Consider the following 23627-nt stretch of genomic DNA (forward strand, 5'->3'; position numbering starts at 1 on the left):
GGGGTTGGACCTGGAGGTTGAGTAACCATGAGATGGAAAATAAACTGAAATGGAAGATTTGGCATGGGAAATTTGATAATTCCATTGACTAGCCTGTGTATCTAACAAACATGCATTCATATTGCAGTATCTTTAAACTGGAAAGGCCTGTGTCATTTTCTAACAGAAAGTTGAAAAACTAAAATAGAATCATTTGCTACCAGTTTTACTATATACCTGAACTTATTTCATTTTCTTATCTCATTCATGCTTTCTCTATTTATAAAATGATGAGACTAATTTTGTTTTTCAACACATACATTTCACCTAAATATTTCTCTGGAATTAAGAATAATCACTTGGCTTTTCAAGGTTTTTCTGTTTGGAAAAATCTGGACTAAAACAATGTTAAGAATGTAAGCATATATTTGCAATGAACACTTATTAATACTAAATTTTTTGAGTTTTGTGTTCTTTTTCTGAACCCATGAGACTGTGCTGTTAACTCACTCCTACTCTGATGGAGTTTAATTGTTGACTGACTGAGAAAGGAGACTATTTCTTGTGTGGCCCAGCCCTATTGGATCTCAAGTAATAAACTAGATTTTTAAGAAAAAGTCAAATATGGGAGGGAAGAGGAAAAACTGACAGCACCCAGCCTTGTTCCTAAGCAGATGTGAAGTTTAAAAACTAGCTACTAAAGTTGTAGACAGTATTTCATTTGTAATATCTGTGACGACCTAATCAAATATAGGCTAAAAATTCAACATTCAGAAAACTAAGATCATGGCATCCAGTCCCATCACTTCATGGCAAATAGATGGGGAAACAATAGAAACAGTGTCAGACTTTATTTTGGGGGGCTCCAAAATCACTGCAAATGGTGACTGCAGCCATGAAATTAAAAAACGCTTGCTCCTTGGAAGAAAAGCTATGACAATCCCAGATAGTATATTAAAAAGCAGAGACATTACTTTGTCAACAAAGGTCCATCTAGTCAAAGCTATGGTTTTTCCAGTGGTCATGTATGGATGTGAGAGCTGGACTGTGAAGAAAGCTGATCGCCGAAGAATTGATGCTTTTGAACTGTGGTGTTGGAGAAGACTCTTGAGAGTCCCTTGGACTGCAAGGAGATCCAACCAGTCCATACTAAAGCAAATCAGTCCAGAATATTCATTGGAAGGACATGCTGAAGCTGGAACTCCAATACTTTGGCCACCTGATGTGAAGTACCAATTCATTAGAAAAGACCCTGATGCTGGGAAAGATTGATAGAGGGAGGAGAAAGGGATGACAGAGTATGAGATGTCTGGATGGCATCACTGATGCGATGGACATGAGTTTGAGGAGCCTCCGGGAGTTAGTGATAGACAGGGAAGACTGACATGCTGCAGTCCGTGGGGTCACAAAGAGTCAGATACGACTGAGCAACTGAACTGAATCAAATATAGAGTTCTTAAATTCATAGACTTCCCTATTTAATATGTTCCATATGCTGAGTAACAGTACCTCAAGGTAGAAAAAGTTAGTGAAAGTCCTATTTTTTTTTCCTGTGGTTAACCTAAATATGCATTTCTTCTAGCCCTGCAGCCACTGCTGTGATATCTCTGGCATTTGGACGCTATATTCTGGAACCATTTTTTATTCACTGTGAAATTCCTGAACTTGCAATCAAGCTCATTACAGCTGTGGGCATAAGTGAGTATCATAGGTATAAATATGAAGAAGAAAACAGTCCCTGCAAAAGTGACTGGAGACAAAATTTCTCGAGACTTTTTGCATGGTAGTGCTACTCCCCACATGGTGGTGGTCTTGCTTACAACTGCTCGCCAGATTTCTGTTGGAAAACAAAGAAAAGAATAAGGTTTTGGAGTGATGCCTGATACGACATTATAAGCCTATTTTGTCTTGGGTCAATAGATGTGACGGCTAATCCTTTAGAATAGGCAAACAAATCCACCTTCTTAGTAAAATAGTAACTTGATTGTGCATAAAAAGAGACTTTTACAAGTGAAAACCCAATTTTTAAATGGGTGTTCTGAATTATAAAATATCCTTCCTTAGCAATAACACGTAGAAGTATAAGGCACTTACCCTCTTGGAATGGTGTTTGTGTGTTGGGTATGTATGCTGTGTTCATGAATTTTCTAGTGTTACCACCTGCCACTCACTCTGTGTTTGAATTTTAGCTGTCCATTGATGGTCACTAGATTCTTCTTCCAATGTTTGATTATTAGTAGCGTTTCTCCAATAGGGGTTTTCTTGATCATTTCCAAATTAGGAAGTTGCTCATTTTCATCACTGGGCACAGATATTAGAAATTTTTTTAAAAAAAGGAAGTAAAAAAAAGAGGGATATGCATAACATGACATAAGTGATGTGAGGCTCAGTATGACTCCAACTTCCTGTTGTAAGAGAGAGGCGAACACAGTTACACGTGAAATAACTCTAGCGCTGGGTCCATATTTCTGAACTTAGATAGTTTCATCCTGGATTCCCCCCTTAATTCATGAAACATAATAATTGTTATGTGGACTATTTGAAGGAAGACCATGAAAAATACTTGAATGAGATATTTCTAAGTTCTGGAGAGGTAGTAGTGTTCTCGATTGATCTTACCCTTTACATACACTACGGCTGTGAGAATTGGGGTCAAGTCACTTCTTTCTGCACCTCAGTGTTCTTATTTATAAATCATGTCCAGTCTCATAAGTTGTCTTTTGAGGATTAAATGATATTAAAAGAGTGTATATAAAGTGTTTTGAGTAATGCTAGAAAGGTTTTAAGAGTGAAATTACAAATGGTAGCTTTTTATACTCTTGTGGGAACACATCTCATCAAGTTCTATAAGACCAGGGCCTTAACTAACTGATATGTTTCCAGCCCTTCACATAGCCCCTAGTATGTTGTTTGTGCTCAACAAATATTTGTCCATGACTGATTTTAATGAGAAGAGATATAAGTATTCTTCTCTAGTAGAGAAGCTAATGGAATGCCTATGTGTTAAACTTAGAGAATTACACATCTTCACGTTTCTCAAGCAGCAGGAAATGGAGGTAAATGAAATAGATTTTGCTCAGATCTAACACCGTGAAGTTTGATTTTTTCAACCATTTTAGCATTGTGGTTATAGCTCAGGCTCTGCAGGCAAACAACCTGGAATTGAAATTGAGTGTCGGGGTTTTCAGTTATGTGATTTGGGACTAAATATTAAATCTCATTAAGCATCAGTTTTATTTATTGGTAAAATACCTGTGAGACGATAATTTATCTTCAGTGGCTCTGGAAGGATGAAGTTAGATTTCTAAGACTTTAGCAGAGTGCCTTGCCCATAGAAAGTTCTTGATAAATCTAGTGTTCCTCTTAGGGACTGGATCAGTAGCCACTGTTGAGCTCATTTTATTCTTGTCTCTCAACTCACTGAGGCAGAATCGTATCACAATTATTATATTTGAAAAGAGAAACACAGGGGTAGCATTTTGAGAGCTCTGTAAATTGCCAATCAGAGGGTACTGATTAAAAGCTGTAACAGCAAACTTTCATTATATATTATGTAAACATTTACAAATCCACAGCTTGGATTGAGAAGGACTTGTAATGAATTAGATAATGACAACACATTACCATTTTGGTAAATCTAGATGACTCTTTTATTTGTCCCAATTCTGTTAAACATTTTAAAGGGAAAACTGTATTTTAGAGGAGTAAATGGAAACTGTTCAAGTTAAAAATTTAAGGGAATTATAGGTACAAATGATTAAATATGTTGCAGTTTACAAAAGCTGTAGTAGGGTTTGGTGACGGTGTAATTAACAAAGAGCTTGAGTAAATCTTAGGTGAACTTAGTCATGTTCTTCCATTTTTACCATTAGTTATAACATTAATTTACAGATTTTGAAGCAAGCTTGAGTTTCTGAGGAAATTTGTTCCTAGGATCAGAAGCACTGAATGATGAAACTAGATATTCTTGCAACTCGGTGGCAGGTGATATAAATCAATGGCCTAATTGGGAAAGTCAAGCTGTCTCTGAGAACTTAGGTTTAAAGCAACAGCAGGTGGAGATGGAGATAGAAAAGGAGACATTTACCTTGGGGCAAATCTCACATTCTGTAGGGTTCAAAGCGAGGAGAGAGGTGATTTTCTGCCTGCTGGGGGTGAAAGGTTAGTGAGATGTAGAAAACAGAGTTTAATTGCATGAATTGCTTCCCTGTGTCCTCCTACAGGGGATGGAAGCAATTTGTGGTAGTTTGAATTCTCTAGTTCAAGTAGAGAAGAAGAACAAACCTGAAGGTTGTTTTTATGGTCAAATCATAGAAGAAAAGGAATTTCAGGGTTTGTGAAATGTTAACCTATCACTTGAGAAGTGAGAGTCAGGTGGGAGTGTGGCATTGCTAAATACTAATTGCCCCTCTGGGGCTTCCCTGGTGGCTCAGACGGTAAAGCATCTGCCTGCAATGCGAGAGACCTGGGTTCAATCCCTGGGTTGGGAAGATCCCCTAGAGAAGGAAATGGCAACCCATTCTAGTACTCTTGCTCCAGTACTCTTGCCTGGAAACTCCTTTCCTCTTTTGAAAGTATTCAACTTCATTTCTCTCAAATTAATAAAGGCGAAGTTTTGGAGTACTTCCTTTGTGGTCCAGTGGTTAAGACTTCTGCCTTCCAATGCAGACCATGCAGGTTCGATCCTTTGCGTGGTACTTTTCATGCATTGGAGTAGGAAATGGCAACCCACTCCAGTGTTCTTGCTTGGAGAATCCCAGGAATGGGTGAGCCTGGTGGGCTGCTGTCTATGGGCTCACACAGAGTTGGACACAACTGGAGTGACTTAGCAGCAGCAGCAGATCCCACATGCCTAGCAGCCAAAAAACTGAAACATGAAACAGAAGCAATATCATAACAAATTCAGTAAAGACTTTAAAAATGGTCCATGTTAAAAAAAAAAAGTCTTTAAAGATAAAAGGGTTTTGCTTACTCCAAGTCTTGTCCATTCTGGCAAGCATGTCAGGCACGTGGAAGTTGAGTAGGGAAATCTTATGTATTCACATTTGTCTTTCTCCTCTAGCCCAGTGTCCCTAGGTAAAGGGACATTGCTCCCTTTACTTTCTATGGAACTTCATGAATTTTCACTCTCCTCGAAGCTTCAATAAACACTGAAGTATGTTCAAGAGTTAAAATGACCCTGTTTAAGTATACACTTGAGTGACAGAATATTCCAATAAAAGTACCTTCTGTCAGATGTGGGCTCTTATCTCAGACACATCCCTAACAACCTCTCTGAGTCTCAGTTTTCTTATTAGTTTAATTTACGTAGGTGAACAAAGAGCCTTAGCTTCTTCCGACAACCTGTGGGAATAATTGGAGAAAGCAAACAAAATAACACTTGTGATTATGATGTGAGAAAAAGAGATAGCCATTTCTATAAATGCATCACTGTATTTTCTCAAACTGTACTCTGCTAGCATCATTAAATTACATGAAAGAAAGTCTAGGCTGCGTTCAGTGCTAGCTTTTCAAATATTGCACAAAAAGTGGCTCTGTTTAAACCCGAAATTGGACTATCTTTACTCCTCTTCTACCGTAACTAAATACCATGACAACCAATTCTTAGGTAGAGATATGTAGTATTGAAATATACAAGGACTTCAAAACAATAACCATACCCTTCAGAAGGATGAGAAATAAAATGTGGAATCAAAGTGTCTTGAAATCCCAGCCAAGATAAACGTGAGCCTTAGCAGAGAGGAAGAGCATCAGATGTTTGAGAGAACTAGTGAAATCATATGTGTCTTTTGACCCGCTTCCTCATGGTTACCTGTGAACTACTGGTAAAATTGTGTACTCTGGAGTCAGTTTACTTGGCTTCAGTCTTATCTTCACCTTTACCTTTGTGAACATAGACAAGTTAAGTAATATCCGGGTTCTCAGCTGTTCATCTGAAAAATAATGCTGATGATGGTAACCAAGTCATAGCGATATGAGGATTAAATAATATTCATGTAAGGCCTTTGCACAATGTGTGTTATATAATAGTGTGCATTTGTTTAATGCTTACCATTTTTATTCCCAGTAGTGAGATCCTAGATGTAGCCTCTCTCCTTCATAAAGGTGTTTATTGCTACATAGCTTCTCTGAAATGAATCTGTCCAGGAAACAAATGCTAACAGAAAAATGGAGGCAACCCAGGCAGCTGCTGCAAAGAACAGTGGAACAATTCATTTCAGCTCACCATGATGCATCCGTACAGTGTCCATATATTTTACCAGCTTAGCACAAAGCGGCCAGAAGCCAGGGAGAACCTGAACCTGGGGGAAAAAACAAAACAATATATCCAGACTCAGTAACCTCACTCTGCAAAACAAAAGACAAACTTGAACTACTGAAGTACAGAAAGAAGTGCTTGCCAGTCCTTAAATCACGGTATCAGTTTTTAACACTCCCCTAAACATCCTCTTCGGGGAAGGCAATGGCACCCCACTCCAGTACTCTTGCCTGGAAAATCCCATGAACGGGGGAGCCTGGTGGGCTGCCGTCTATGGGGTCGCACAGAGTTGGACACGACTGAAGCGACTTAGCAGCAGCAGCAGCAGTAGCAAGCATCCTTTTCAAACGCAGCTCCCTTCCCTATACATTTCTGATTGCCAGAGTTTATACCTGTAACTTTCATTGCTGCATTTCAATTCTTAGGATCTGACCAGCACCATTAATAAGTAAATAAAAGCTATATGTCTCTTATTTTCATTTTGGTAACATTTAAGGTCAGGAAATAATAAATAAGCTCAAATCAATACAGGTAATTTTTAATGCATGAAATTAGCAATTATTATTCAAAGGAAGTAAAGCTAGGATGAAAGCTTGCTCAGATTTCTTTAATGCTTACAGTGTAAATAGATAGTGTATGAAAACCAGAGTAGATACTATTTGTTTCAGAAACTCTGAAAGCTCTTAGCATTTAGTGAATCCCAAATCCCTTTTCAATATTGTTGGATAAGCAACATATGTGGACTTAAACTTCTCTGTAAAGACACACGATGAAGCAGCAGTTCTCACACCACTTGAGGACCTCCACGGTGCCTCTGTACTGGCTGCCTCATTGCTTGTTAAGCTGTATCCCTTCAGGGTCATAGAGGTACATCTCAGCTGGAATTTGGCGTATGGAGTAATGAGGGCAATGTCTGGATGCTCAGATAAAGCAGGGTTTTGAGAAACCTTTTGAGAGAAATCAGGCTTAACCAGAATTTTGATTTCAGGTGCCTGAGAGGAAAGCAAGGTGAGATTATCAATTCATAATATTTGTTTGATTTTTGTCATCCATTTTTCTAAGAAAACTTTACAAAATATAAAATCCCCATCACTCATTTTTGTTTTCTAATTCAATAGGCATTGAACTCTGACGCTCTTTTGAAAGTAACAAGCCTTCTTTCCTCTTCCCAAATGCATAGAGGTTCTAATATGAGAATGCCTCTCCTTTCCCTCCCCCTTCCCTTCCTTCTTTTCCTCCCTCCCTCCTTCCATTCCTTTTTCTCTTCCTTCCTCCTCTTTTCCCGTCCTCTCTTTACAATAGCTCTTTTCTCCTGTGCAGTACTCTCAGAATGGTGTTTGGTTTTAGGAGCTCTGCTTAAGAGAGAACAGTGCTCTTTTGTGTTGGTGGGAACATGAGTCCAATTATTTTCAGACCAATGCTGCATCTCCTTAGCTAAAAAAACAATCCCTTTCATATGATGATTCATTTATCACAGAGTCATTTGCATAGAAAAAGGACAAGAATCACTGGATGATGACGATGAGTGCAGAGTTGCATTAAATTATTTTCAGTATATAAGTGCTTTTTACAGGGGCGAGAAAAATCATTTTACTTTTTATCTTTCTGCTGATAAAATAATGCACTTGGCAATTAACAATGGACCTGTCTAGTTCTTCATGTTTCCAGCTTCAAACACAGGTAGAATATTTCGCTCAGCCTACCATATAGCTTATTCAGGGCTTCAGCCTTTCTAATCATTCTCATCATTTCTCCTTTCACACACTTCTTCATTAGTAAGCCCCTACTTAACTTTGTATGGTCCCTTATTCTTCCCATCTTTGAGCTTTTTTTCCAAGATGAAAATTGCTTTAAAATTTTTTTTTTTTACTTAATGCTTCATGTTCATTATAAGAATTATTAAAAGTAGAAAAATAAACTTTTAAACTTAAAACTTATTCCATATTCTGTCATCTACAGATACCTTCTCTTAATGTTTTGGTAAATACTCCTTGAGAATTTTTCCTTTCCTTGCTTTCTATGTTTGTGACTTTGTTTTCTATCTATCTTCCTATATGTCAATTTAGCATCTTTCCATCTCGCTGTAATTTGCTGTGTTGGTCAATAACATGTCATGAACCATCTTTTATGTAATAAATATTTAACTGTGTCATGATTTTAAATGGTTGCATAGTAAACCCTTAAAAAGCTATACCTTAATCAGCCTACTTTTAGAAGGCCGGATTATTTAAAATATTTTTGCTGTTGTATATTATGTGTTGAAAACATTTGCATCAATTCTTAAATTCTGAAATTAGTAATGATTGTATCAGGCAATTGGAACTATGAAGATCACTCATTAGTGTACATATGGAAAGCTTCCTATTACAACCTGAATTGTAAGAATTCTGTTTTTATTTTTAATCCTCCAAGAAGTATTTTCATTCATTTTTGTTGTTTGTTTAGGGAGAATACACCTTTTAAAAATAAAGCTTGTAGCTAATAACTACAAATGTCAGGTATGAAGTAGCTTATTTGTTTGGAGTGGGTAGGAGAGGGTGAGTAACACCAAGTGTGAGGTTTTAGGTAGAGTATAAAGTTGAAATCTGCTGTCTAGAATAACTCAGTCATTCTAGAATAGTATAGGAGGCAGGGCCTGAAAGTACCACCATTTATTTCATGCCTTTTTGGCTGAAGGTATTATAGATTTTGTTTTAAAAACTGAGGATCCAGCTCATTCATTTATTCAACAAAACTGTGTTAATGATCTTCCTGGGCCATAAATGAAGCTGGATACTAGCAAGACAGAGATAAATGATGCTTGTTCTGTTCTCAAGGTTCTCACGGTCCACAGCGTGGGGTGAGTGGCTAGTTGAATACTGCTGAGGACATTGTAGACAGCATCACCAAGAAAGAGAAATTCTGCTGGCTTCAGACCCCGTGTGCATCCTACTCTGGAAACACTTTTGGATTTATCATTCAAAACATTTTTTCAAGTTCCAAAACATATCTTGGAAACCTGTACATTTAGGGTAGGTTGAAAGTCACTCCTTACTATGCTGATTGGAAAGTGGAGAGAAAATACAAAAAATTCTGGCTAAGGCTAATTCTGAAAGTCGAATAAAGTCCCAGCCCACTTTTCCACACATTGTCCCTTCTTGAGTGTGATCCCAAGTCTGTCCCTTTAATGTGATCCCAAGTTGGCAGGTGACCATGCATGCGGACATTGAGGGAGGGAAAGAGCTGTCCGCTGTATCAGGTAGAGTCATATTCAACAATCTGCATGTAATGACCTCAGGATTTGCTTAGAAGATATTTTTATATGATTGTTAGGGCACCACAATCCTTGTTCACTCTTATTGACATATATACAAGGAATCAAACCGTGATCTGCTGCATTGCAGGCGGATTCTTTACCAACTGAGCTATCAGGGAAGCCCTTACAAAGAACAAGAGATAACTTTTTACTGTCTGCAGATTTTATCCAGTTTCTCAAACTTCAGGGTGCATAAAAATCACCTTGAGATCTAGTTGAAATGCATATTTGTAGTCCTTAGGTCTGGGGTGGCATCTGAGAGTGTGCATTTCTAAAATGCTTCCAGGTAATGAATGGCAATGCTGCTGGTTCATGGTTGGCACTTTGAGTAGCCAGGACCTATGACGTCTTCACATATACCAATGAGGATTCACCTTTCGTAACTTCATCTGTTTGTTTGCAGCTGTGGTAATGGTCCTAAATAGCATGAGTGTCAGTTGGAGTGCCCGGATCCAGATTTTCCTAACCTTTTGCAAGCTCACAGCAATTCTGATAATTATAGTCCCTGGAGTGATGCAGCTAATTAAAGGTATGGACTGAAAAGTAAATGCTTTTTAAAATATGTATCTGCTTTTGGTCTCTTCTAACACCGACTTTCACTTGTACTAGCAGAATCCCTTAATTAGTCTCTCTGCTCATGGAACTTAGACTCTATACTGTCATCTAATTGATTTGAAAGCCTGCAGCATTGGGGGGGTGAGTTGGTATTTACAGCTGATTGGCAACAAGAGGATTAAGACTGGGCCAAGCAGCAAAATAAGGCATCAGTGAATTTTCTCTTGGTCTAAAATGTTTGTAGCGAAAACACAAAGTGAAAAAAAAAAAAAATAAGCTGTTAGTTTTAACTACAGATAAATATGTCTTCTTACTTTTACTTTAAAGTAATTCAAGCATATATTAAAGATTAGAGAAAAAGATATCTGGAAAATAATGAAAAATGATAAAATATTGTTTTATTTTTTGGTACTTATTCCTTTTACCTTGAGAATGGAATTTTGACAGAAGAGAGTCAGATATGGAAATAGCATTCATAAAAAGAACAAATGCTATCTGACAATAAAAATAGTTATAAAAATATATTTTATTGTTACATTATTTTAATGTAAAATCTGCATTTCTGTAGGAATGTAACACCATTTTCTAGAGTTGAGATGGTTGAGAGTGATGTCATTTAGAATTTAAATTGTTCTGGGTAAGAAGGCACAGGCAATTGCTTGGATTCAGGGGAAATTATTGGGTGAGAAGGGGGTCTAGTGAGTTGTTTAACTACCAATGGGCACAGTAGTAGGAAATAAGCAAGGAAGTAAGAAGCAATGATAAAGTAGTGATGTGTAACTTTGGCACGTAAAGTATTTCATGTTTACATTGATGTTGTCTGTTCCAAGGAAAGGAGTTTATAGAGAAAGTTAATGAAGTTACAAGAGAAGGATTACTCAAGGCAAAAGGAAATACCAAAATTAAACAAAAAATCATTGCTGATGGTAGAGGCATTAAACAATAACGAAGGTGGAAAGATTTGTCATTCTGTACCTGGGGAAAAGTAACTACTGCTGTCCGTTTAATAAAACCTAGTGGGACATCTTAGAACTCTCCCAGCTAAATGTTTGCATCAAATTCAGCAACCTCAACCAACTCAAAATAAACACAATGAAGATCTTTAATGCTGTAGCTTACACTGAAGGGAAAACATGAACTCACTCTTCTAATTCATATTGGTCTCCACAGAGCTGGCCTTCTCATACTTTATCTGATCCATTAGAAATGTAGGGAAAGTAATTTATTTTGTTACCGCTTTCCTTTTCTGGGCTAACTCTTTAGATTTCTATAAGGAATTTCTTACATTTTTGGAAAGTTCAGAAACCCTGAGTCATTTATTCCAAAAAATGACATACAGTCCTTTAAAACAAAGATTATTTTTTTCTTTTCTCTTTTTGATGTAGGACTGTAGTCAGTTATTACCACTTAATTATATATGTTGGTGAGGTGAGGTGTAGTTGCCCAAATGTTACTGTATTGCAAATTCCTTGAGAGCAGAAGTCATGACATATCTTTTTTATTTTTTTTGACACTTACACTAGAATGATCCTTTAATGTTTATGGTATTGTTACTGAATCAAGCTTGGGTCTGCTTGCCCAAGGACCAGCAATGCCAATCTACTGACAGCAAATTGTGGTGAAGGAAAGCATAGTGTTTGTTTCAGAGAGTCAAGCAAGGAGAATGGGCAGCTCATGCTCAAAAAATCTGAACTCTCTGGTAGCTTTTAGGAAAGCCTTTTTAAAGAAAGTGTGAAGGAGAAGGTCACAGGGTACCTGATAAACTCCTGCACAATATTCTGATAGGTTGATGATAAAGGTGAGGTCACAGAGGTCAACATTATCAATCCTTAGGTTCTAGCCAATTTGGGGGCTATGTGATAGTGGTCATCTTGCAATTAGCTTCTTCCCACCTGATACAGGCTTTAGTATCTGGGAAACAACTCAAGGATAGGACTCAGGATGTTAGCTGTAGCCCTAAGGAACAACTGGTGATGGTGGTTTTAGTTGCTAAGTTGTGTCCGACTCTTGCGACCCCACGGACTGTAGCCTGCTAGGCTCCACTGTCCGTGGGATTCTCCAGGCAAGAATACTGGAGTGGGTTGCCATTTCCTTCTCCAGGGGATCTTCCTGACCCAGGGATCAAACCCGGGTATCCTGCATTGCAGACAGATTCTTTACCAATTGAGCTACGAGGGAAGCCCAGGGAATAATTAAGGAACCTTTATTTTGCTTTATAGCTGAACTATTACTCTTTTATCTTTCTTGACTGCTTTCCTTTGTTTCTGCATTTTCTCACTTCTCTGATTAAAATCGCTCTTTGGAACTCAGGGAAGCCTAGGAGGCTAAAACTTTCCTACAAACATGTGGCCGGGAACATGGCAGTGTTCTGTCCCCAGTTTCATTATCAGTGCTTAATGTGACCAGGTTTCCTTATATATCTCACTTAGCAGATAAATGACCTGGGGATTTTACCAGATTTAAGGTAAGTTAAATATTTTGGAGAGTATTCTTAGCAGATATATTTACTCTGTTACTATAAAACAGTGATATTTCTTTGTCTCTAACTTATCACATATTTTTCACATTAATACAAAACTTCAAGAGGAGAAAATTTTTACTTACCCAGATTGTGCATTTATTTTGATCTAATAAGATTCAGAAAATAATTGTATGTTCTATATTCTCTTATGAGGATTTGTTAAACTTTCCTTTGAATCTAATAACTTTCATCTTCTTGAGATCTCTGTTATGCAGCCAAATACTCCTGAAATTTGGAAACAACTCTCTTTTGTAACACCTTGTGCTCAGGATTCAGTCTGTACAAAGTTTGGTATCCTTTATTGATTATTCAGTATTGCACTTTTAGCAATATTGTCCCATGAGGCCTAGGAGACCACAGATCATGATAAAGCAATATACAGCAGATGTTTTTAATCTGGGTTCCAAGATTTATGTTTTTTTCTATGAGGACACAGAGGTGTTTTAGTAAAATAGATATTTCTAAATTGACAGTGTCACTTTAAAAAATGAGATATATTTGGGAATTGGATGTTTTGAGAGAAAGTCATTTAGTGGATAACACAATATTCTCCATTTTTGGCCTCAAAACTCACACACTGTATTGATATATACGTTGTTGTCTGGAAACTGCAAACAAAAACTGAGATTTAAATGTGGAGAGAGTTTTATGTACACCATCTACCTTCCACCCCCCTTTTATTTACTTATGTGGTGGCCAATTTTGAAACAGTCATATTTCCTATTTAGATAATCTCATTTGCCATTTTCTTTGGGAAACAGAAACTCATTATGCTTTACTTTGAATATTGACGGACTAAATCTGAATTTCTATTTTTCAATTATCCAAAAGATATAGAAGAAAAGTCCTATCACAAAGAGGAGAAAACTGTGATGCATAAAAGCATTCAGTCTGCATGTTGACGCGACAATGTGTTTAAACCCTATTTAAAGTTCAATATAGTTTCTTTTGCATGCTTCTAGAAGGAAACAGTGCCGTTCTCTAAGTAAGGGTCCACAGACCTTCTCTGTAAATGGGCAGATAGTAAATGTTTTCAACTTTGTGTGCCGTGTGATCTCTGTGACAATTATCAGCCCTGTTGTTGGAGAGTAAAATTAGCCATAGACGGATTGTATCTAGGTAAATAAGTGAGCCCAACTGTGCTCCAGTTTTTCTTTATAAAACAAGCTTGGAAGCGCCAAGCAGATTTGTTTCACAGCATTATGCAACCCCTGTTGGTATCTAATGGAGTATAGGGAGAAAGCAAAAAAAAGCAAGTTAAATGATAGGAGAAGGTGGTTCTGGGGTTTCATGCCACCTCCTCATTGAAGATAGATCCTTGAATAATTCCTCCCAAGCACTGTATTATCATCACTGTTGATAATTATATCACACTCCTAAAAATTATAGTTTACAGATGATCCTTTAGTCTTCTTTCATGGTGAAACTTTGTTAAAAGTAGAGGCATGCTAAAGCAAGGGATTGTTTTTGAAATTTTGTTTTCCTCTTTGCCACGATTTTATTAAAATAAATGTGAAGTAGTGTTAGTGGCTATCAGCATATGTTTGGGATTCCTTCTCTATAATGGATACAGCATTAATAGGTAAAGTTGGAAATGAGCAGAGAGTAAGAAATCTAGACCTGCAACTGTTTAGTTCATCCTCAAGCCCCCTTCTCCCCCTTTTCATTTTTATGGTTAAAGAATGAATAATAACCAGCTCTTTGAAAAGTCCTTAATCTTTCCATTCATATTTCAGGGCAAACACAGTATTTTAAAGATGCCTTTTCAGGAAGAGATGCAAGTATTATGGGATTGCCACTGGCTTTTTATTATGGAATGTATGCGTATGCTGGCTGGTAAGTTGATATCACTATCAACTGGTGATTTGGATGGTTCATTAATTTCTTCAAGTACTTCAAGTGCCAAGCACGGTGCTAGGTAATTGTGAACAGCCCTAATTCAACATGATATGATGCACTTGAAGAGAAGAAGGTAATGTGGCTCCCTTCACCAGCCCAGTCACCGTGTACACAACTTAACATATCACCGAGGTTTCCAGTCAAAGCAGGTACTAGATTTAACCTGATAATGTAAATTTAACATGATAATGTAAAAAATAAGCACATGCTAGGTCTTGAGAACCAATACAAATCATTTATAAGTATGGATCAGTAAGAGCATAACAGTGTCAAAAGCCATTAAAGAATAGCACTTTGTTTGTCAAAAGGGCTTCCAAGTTCCAAGGTCTACACAAATAGTGATTAGTTGATTTTTTTTTCCACCTTCCTATCAGAAAGAAAATTCAGATATAGAAATAAGTAACATGTTCCCAGGAGGTAAAATGGTACTGTAAAGGCAAGAAGGAGTAAATAGGATAGCGAAATCAGATGTAGTAGATAATCTGCTACATTTTAAAGGGCTATATAAATTCCTTAAAATTTCCTCAACATTTGAAAACAAAAAAATGCAGAAAAGATGAATAAAACCACAGTGCCACAGGTACACTTCTGTGGATCCATGTTAAAATGTGATGACATGCTGGTTGAAGCATTAAAGCTTTGTATTTATGTCTTGTCGTGTTTAAGAAATGAATAACAATAACCATGGTTATGAGTGGGAATTTTTTCTAATTAAATTTTATTGATCTGGTAAGATTCAGTTGAGGTGATTATTGCAAGAAATGTCACTAGAAATTCCATTACTTAAACATCAAAATGATTGTAGTAAAATTAAATTTCAGTTTTGAAGTAATTAGTAGCAATATTTCTTTTAAAAGAAATTTATGGAGCTAATTGTACAGTTGCAGTTAGGATGTTCTATGAGCCTAAAAAAGCAACAAACTATACTAGCTTAAAATTATGTAAATGCATCTCAAATACAAACACAATTTCTTTTTGTTTCTTTTTAGGATCTTACTCTCTAATACATGGAATATAAAAATATATTTTTCAATAAATGAAATTTTTACCCTTTTAATCTCACTGAATTATGGAAATTCAGAGCACTAGAGGAGGTTAGGAGAGTAAAGGAACTAAAAATTTTAGCATGGCATCTGAAGCATAATGTTTGAAGTTCTTAGAAAATTGTAGCTCTGAAGAGTCTAACATAAAATATTTGTGTACTTTTGGAATATTTTGATAGCCATTGTGTATGTGTGTTAGTCTTAGTATTTTTGAAGTCTTTTTATATTTGTCCAAAGCACAGTGTGGTGCTGAGCAAGAAAAAAAAATTAAAAAAGGAGTTGTGCTCCCAGGGTTAGCAATGGAATCATCTATTCTATGGCAATTCAGCCTGATCAGAGCTCCAGCGCCCTGGGGCAGCGGCCAAGCCCTGGGAGGGTCATCAGGAGGGGCCAGAGCAAGTTGGGGAGGTGACAAAAGCTTTCAGTTAGAGCCAAGTGTTGGGGGCTTGGTAGTATTCAGTCAGGAATGTGGAATGTGGAGATCCTCATGAGAGAGTTTTGATTAATTCTATTGAATGAAGTTTCTTTTGCCTGTGAGTGCCATGCATCTGTTGCCACGGAATCTTAAAATATTCTACCCAACTCACTCCCCTACTACAAGGGCTGAATACTCAAGCCACCTGCTTTATGGAGAGCAAATCTTCACTTCTATAATCTTTTGAGGGCTGATAGCGTTCTCCAAGTATAAAGAGTCTTTTCATTTTGAATTATCTTATTATCTTAATCTTTAGTTTTTTTGATGCTAAACCCAAGATGTTACTCTCCTTAGAAACATTTTAAAAAGACAGTTTTGGTGATATAAACAAGAGTCCAGAGAACTTAAAAATGAGGTGGAAGACAGGAAGCTTTTATGGGATGAAGAGTAAGGAACAAAGAAGAGAAAAGTGGAAAATGAATGTAAAACAGGTAAATAAGTATAGAACCCAAGATTGACTTGGATTTTAGTCTTGGAGATTAGTGGCTCCATCTTAGACATAGAAATTTATTTCAACACTCTGTTTACAGGGCAAATGGGGTTTACATGAACCCTTGTTTATATTATACTTTTCCTCATAGAATCCTCATGTCCATGTCATATTTTAAAGAACAGGAAACTTGGTTTTCTTATATTCTAGAGGATTCAGTCATAAGACATTAAGGCCAGGATTTTAAATGAATGTTATCTGATACAAGTGATTTATGTATGGGGCAGATAAGTAACTATATGTCTCCAACAGCTGTTCAGCTACCTGAATGCTGCTTTGCAGGTAGGTAGAAATAACGTGCTTGTTAATATGTGGCCATCCATCTTAGAAAAAGGGAGCTGTGTTTAGAAGAAATAGTCTGCTGGTTTGGAATTCCAGAGGAAAATGTTAATATCTGGATATAAATGGAACAAGATGGAAACTAATAGAGTGCCCAAAGCAGGGGTTATGTAGTCAGTTTCCAAATATGATCCTGCCTCTCTGACCTTTCTTTGTCTTTCATGATGGAATTAAAAGACTGTTTTGTGAAATTATAAGTGGGGCACCATAAATGAGCCTCCACTCCCTGTGCTCCTGCCCTGACAATGTTTGATGCAAAAATGAAAGTGTAGGGGGCATTGCAAATAAGGAGACAGAAGCAGTCATTGTCGTCAGAACTTAACCACCCACGGTGTAAGTAAAAGCAGCAAGACCCTTGTTGTCTGGGAGGCCTTGTTCGGTTAGCAAGTCACCACCTACCCATTGAATAGGAAAAAGGCACGGCCAGACCTTGGATGTGAATAGAGCAGGCTGTTGGTTTATGAGGAGTGCTGGACCTTTTTAGAATGATGAAAACTCCTTCACAAAAACATGATTGGGGGAAAGAAATCATTAACCCAGCCAGGTCACAGAGTTGGGTCAGAACAACTTTAATATTATTGCCAACGTCTGCATTCAGAGAAATATGTCAGTCTCCCTGTGGCCCAGGGGAACTCAACCAATTTCAGTCCCATATCCTGATCCAAAGCTAAATATTGCTTGGTGGGGTTTTTTTTTTTTTTTGAACTGTGTAATAGGAAATAGATTTTTATTGTCTTTTTTTAAAAAAAGTTTTAAATCATATCCTCAGTGGATTTAGTCTTCTAAAGCATCTTCTGGGATTATTTTGTAGCATTGTGTCAAATCTAATCTAAAGAATAAGCTTCTTTTTAAAATAATTCATAGTTGGGTATTGGAATGCATTGCCAGCTTTGCAGTGCCTTTTATACGCAATCATGGAAAAGCTGGAACAATAGATCTTGTGAACATTCTCTAGAGAACTTGAGTAGATGTATAGGGAACGCTATGGATGCATGACTGGAGACTAGGAGAGCATAAAGGTATATTTCCCACAGGATGTGAATGTTTGGACCAAAATAAGAAGCTTTCTCCTTCCAACCCTGCTACCATGTCCCAAGTCCTTTCCTTTTCTCTATGGAAAATATTTGAAATTGGGTTCTTGTTTTCATAAATATTTCCTTTCTTTCCTTAACATTGTTGGAAAAAGATCAGTTTCTAAAACAACTGTTTAGAAGGAACTGGCTATTTTTGAAGCGAGAAGCCTGGAAATATTTCTGTGTGTGTGTGTGTGTGTGTGTGGTTTTTGTGTCACTTTTTTTTTTTTTTCCTTTCCCCCTTGGTTTTTTGTTTTGTTCATTTTCTTCTTGTACTTCCCATTGCCTTGGGCTTATAACAAACGCATCAAATCCCTCAGAGTGCATATTCCACATATAAGTATTGATTGTTGCTTGCCTTCCTGGTATAACTACAACCTCTATTTTTAGAAAATTACTTTCTAGTCATTAAAAAATATCCTTGGCTGCTAACCTTTTAGATCACCTTTGTTGCTACTGCTTTCTCAGATATTCAAATGTTTTTGCTTCGCATATAGTCCTTAAAATATCAGACACCTTAACTTTATTAAAAGATAAACTGAGTCATATTAAAATTTTTAAGAGTTTGAGAAAAAATCGATATGAATTGACAGCATCCTATCTAGCAGATAGAAAGGAACTCCAGGGAGCTGTACAAAAGAGAAAGCTTTTTATCGGCTGAAAGGGTGGGAACAAAAAAGTTATACTAAGCTAAAAAACAGATTGGTTATTACAGAGTTATTTTCATTTAGGGGGTAGCAAGAGTCTACCAGGCAGAATACTTAAATAATGCAGTTCCTAACTGACTGGTATTGTATTCCATTTCTGGGAGATCTGAAGCTTTAACTGAATTATGTTTTGGTTTGGTGATACAAGGCTTAAGCATAAATGACTCCATTTTGGGCCTGTTGTCTTGGTTTTTTACAACTATGAGCATCAATTGCCTGCTTGTGAATAAAGATGGAATAAGAAAGCTTTTCTCATCTTTGTTTTATGAGATACTTTAAGTATGTTAAAGGCTGATGGACTAATATTCTAGTCACTTGGTTTTAGATTATACAGAGAATTTATCCCTATTGACCCATGCTTCTGTGGACCTATGTAATGGCTATTTTATCTTCTAAGGAATAATAAGAACACAGAAGAGTACAATGAAAATATGACTTTTTCACTTTGTGGACATTTTCTAAGCCTCTGCAATGAAGAAATGAAAGTCTTTGTCCTTATGTGTCTAGCTCTATTCATTATAATCCCTTAGGTTTCCCATCTTCATGATTTGGTGATCTATGTGTGCATATCTGAGGGGTCTGCTGCATCTTGGAACCTTGAAAGAGAACTTTAAGGGCTTTAAAAGGGTCTCCAGCAGTCCTTTTAGACTGGAAAAAGAGCTCAAGGATGCGAGGCAGCCAACATTCCTGGGTGGGATAATGAGAGTTATAAAGTGAGGGAAAGGAATCTGAATTCTTCTTGGGCTATAAGTTTAAGGTAATATTTGCAACCCTATGGGACTAAAAAGTGAACTATAATGTGTCTAGAATGCTTCTTGTCATGTAAGAGATGACAAAAGTGTTCAGGTCTTAGTATCAGTTTATAGTGTATTGACTAACAATGGACCTAAAATTAGCTGCCTAAATATACAAAAAAATTGGCAACTTCATAGTTACTATTATGCGTAAGGCATATTTCCCTCATGTTGTTCTTGTAGTTGCCTCATGACTTGAGATTATTTGGATGGGATGCATATTGGAAAACTGAATTGAAAGGAAGAAGTGCAAATTGAGAATTTATTATCTTTTATCCCATTTTTTATTTCCTGTTTGCCTCAGTGTTCATATCTAGTAAGTCAATTCCCTAAAACTGAGAAATGTTATCATACTTCTATTTTCCTACAAGTTTTTATTGACCTGTCATCCCTACTGAAATCTAGATTCCCAGAAGCCAGAGGCCATCTTGTCCTTACACTCTATTCTCACTCCCTGGGCACCCTTTGTACTGCAGAACGTTAAGCTGTAGCTCACAGCCCTGTGCACACAGAACTTTACCACACCCACATGTGTGTGTGCTATACTCCACCTGGGATGTCCTTATGCCATTTCACCAGGGCTAATAGTTAAGCGTTTTTGAAGTCTTGACTTGGGTGATGCCTCCTCTCTAAAACTTTCTATGACCTGCCAGTCTGGTTTTGACCTCACCCCTGGCTCCTGGTAACCTGGACATGCTCTAGCATTGCCTCCCGTGTTATATCCACAATGGACCATTCTATGAACAATGGGCTTTTTAAGGAGAGGGATTATAGATTTCCTACTTTTATTTCCCCAGTGACTAACACACAATAATCTCATATATTGCTGGAATGCAATTAGGAATCCAAAAATGGTAAAAAAAAAAAAATTTTTTTAAATAATAAACATGTATCTACCCTATGATCCAGTGATTACATTCTGAGTATATGCCCAAGAGAAATGATTGCATGGTCCCCAAAAGGACATGCACAAGCATATTTATGGTATCCATATTCATAATAGCTATAAATTGGAAATAATTCAAATACCCATCGGTGGTAGGCTATATTGGTGTTACATTCATACAATGAAAAGCAACAATAAAGAATGATGAAATGCTGCTAAACACAATAACATGGATGAGAGTCAACAGATATAAAGTCCAGCAAAAAAACAGACACAAAGGAATAAATATTGTATAATAGTTATACAAGCAGATATTATTAGTCTATTGAGATGAGCAAAACTCGTCTATAGTGATAGAAATCAGAATAGTGGTTGCCTTTATAGGACGGTGAAAGTGATGATTGCAAAGGGCCCTGAGGGAACCTTCTAGGGTGCTAGAAATGTTTTATGTTTGGATCTTTGTTTTGGTTGTGTAGGTGTATAAGTAAATAAAAATTTATCATTATACACTGAGATTTGTTTGCTGTTTTTACATTATACATATTTACATTTTTACTGTTTACATAATGTTTACATGTTAATACATTAAGATTTGTTCACTGTTTACTAATCAGTTTGCTGTTCATGTTATACCTCCATTAAAAAATTAAGAAATAGAAAAGAACTCCATAAATACTGTTTAATAGAAAAATAAAATGCGGGAACTTTTAGTGTTGGAGAATTTCATCTTAGGTTATTTGTTTATAAGGTTTTTATAATTCTGAGTTTGATTGTAAATATTTAAAATGTGAAACTTTGGATAGTGATCATAAAGTTTATTAATGGTTTGTAATTTATGTATGTCTTCTTAGGTTTTATCTCAACTTTGTTACTGAAGAAGTAGAAAATCCTGAAAAGTAAGTAGTTATATTTACTGTGAAATATTTATAAGGAATAAAATATAAGGTTATATGGTTAAAAAGTAGACCTAAAGAAGGAATTCAGCGGGGGCTAATTAGCTTTCTCACCATCATGATCAGTGTCTTGGGCAGTAAAATATACTTGATTTTATTATAAGTTAGATGTAAATAACTTTATTGTATATTCTACATCCAGTATTTAAACTGTCCGATTACCTGAAAGTACAAAAGAATAGATTTATATTTTAGGTAATTCATTTCTTAAAAATATACATACAACTTAAAATGGACTCCTGGCTGCTCACAAATGTTCCATAATTTGTGAACTCCAAAAATTGAGTATTTCTAGTATTCATGTGAATTTTTTTCATAACTATCCAATTAAGGAGAATGATGTAATTAATGAACAAGTAGTTATGAAAGCCTGTAAATAGCTGTAGAATATCATAGGAACTCGTAAATTTGAGGAGCTGGATGACTGCTTTTACTTTTGTTGTTGATAAAAATCATCCTTTTATAATTAGGTGTCATGATGGTTTATATAGGTTCCAAAATGAATTATTTTTAATCTAGAACTTTGAAAAATGAATTTTTATGATTTGTATAAAAAATGGACTTTATACAGGAAAATTACATAATCTATGGCCAGAAAGTCAAGAGAAGGACAATTTAAGTTGTACAGGGTAAGATAAAGACAGAATTTTGAAACTATTTAATTCATCTGACTTTTATTAAATATCTACCATGTTCCAACTATTGTGCATCATCTTACATGATGAATAAGACTTGCATTCAAGATTTTATTGTCTAGTCATTGAGTCAAATATGTAATTAAATAACTGTAACATGGTGTGATTGGTACCACAGTAGATGATTTTCTCAGTCTGACAGAGATGAAAGGAGGAAATATTATCTAGAGAGATGTTGCTTATACAGAGACTCAAGTGATGAGTAGCTGATCCTTGTTGTTGTTTAGTTGTTAAGTTGTGTCCAACTCCTTTGTGACCTCATGGACTGTAGCCCGCCAGGCTTCTCTGTCCATGGAATTCTCCAGGCAAAAATACTGGAATGGGTTGCCATTTCCTTCTCCAGGGGATCTTCCAGACCTGGGGATTGAACTCATGTCTCCTGCATTGGCAGGCATATTCTTTACCACTGAGCCACCAGAGAAGCCCCAGGTGTTCCTTAGGTAATAAAGGAGAGAGAGAAAGGAAGATAAAGGTAGAAGAAGGGACAGACTTTGAAGAAAGGGGAACAAGTACAAAGGTGAGTCGGTATGAAGTAACCTGGACTTCAGAGAACATGCCTAAGGGTTGACAATTCAATTGAAGGTAGACTAAAGTTCTGGCGGCAAGTATATTAGAAGCTGATTAAATCTGGCCAAGTACCAGCGTTGTCAGTATTTTGGACACATAAACCAGCGTGTGTGCATGCTAAGTCAGTTATGTCTGACTCTGTAACCCTATGGACTGTAGCCTGACAGGCTTCTCTGTCCATGGGACTCTCCAGGCAAGAATACTGGAGTGGGTTGCCATGCCCTTCTCCAGGGGATCTTCCCGACCCAGCAATTGAGGTTAAAATGGTATTTCATACTATCTGATGTAAACTTTATGCAAATTTAAACATGCGAAAAGATTCTTTTATTGAGAAATATAAATTTATAGCAATCTTTTTATCTTTAGAACTATGGTAGAAAACATACATTTACCAGAAACTAGTTATTTCTAGCATTACTCTGAAATGATAAACTACATTTTAACTCTAAATCTATTGATTACAGAGATAAATAGGTTGCTCTGTTGTTGTTTTTTAAATAATTAGTGTGTAAGTGGCAATGTGGAGAAAAGAATTCTCTTACTAGGTTTCATGTAAAGTATTTATTGAATTTGCTTTGTGTTAAAGAGATAGCAATGGTTTATGGCTGTCTCTTTTTTAATCTAAAAACATTTCAAGAGACTTATTGCTAAAATCCATTATCAGAGATAATTTCTTCTCAAAATAAGGGCAAACTGTAGGTTTGGATGTGAACCCGTAATATAACATTTATGACATGGTACCTCAGTGGCATGGATATAATTCATATTCTTTTTTAATGTTATTTAATAATTTAATCGTAGGTTTTGTTTTCAGTGTGTACAATAATACTATTGTGCATATTAAGCTTATTCAAGACTATTTATGCCATTGTTAGCTTGATCTGAGTTTTTGATGTATTCTGTCAGAGAGAGATGCCAGTCAAGGATTCTCTTTCTCCCCTTTTCTTTTTCTTAAAGAGCCTTAGTTTCACGCATAGATAATGTCCACGATCATTATATATACAAATACTAAAGAACTTTGATGTATTGGTTCAGTGATTTTTCATCATCATTATTGTTGTTGCAAAGAGATTTCCTCATCTCAAAAAGTAATCATA

General features: G+C 36.4%; 1 protein-coding gene across 1 annotated transcript in view; it reads left to right on the forward strand.

The window, feature by feature from the left end:
* The window catches only part of SLC7A11 (solute carrier family 7 member 11), a 94859-nt gene that overhangs the window by 7922 nt on the left and 63310 nt on the right, over nucleotides 1-23627 (forward strand). Inside the window, exons 3-6 of the mRNA XM_055405300.2 lie at nucleotides 1562-1677; nucleotides 9937-10062; nucleotides 14346-14445; nucleotides 21167-21211. Coding sequence (XP_055261275.2) covers nucleotides 1562-1677; nucleotides 9937-10062; nucleotides 14346-14445; nucleotides 21167-21211 — 387 coding nt within the window. The remainder of the gene's footprint in view (nucleotides 1-1561; nucleotides 1678-9936; nucleotides 10063-14345; nucleotides 14446-21166; nucleotides 21212-23627) is intronic.

This window comes from Moschus berezovskii, chromosome 19, assembly GCF_049115385.1.
Source record: "Moschus berezovskii isolate FMDL1 chromosome 19, NW_MosBer_1.0, whole genome shotgun sequence".
Classification (NCBI taxonomy): Eukaryota; Metazoa; Chordata; class Mammalia; order Artiodactyla; family Moschidae; genus Moschus; species Moschus berezovskii.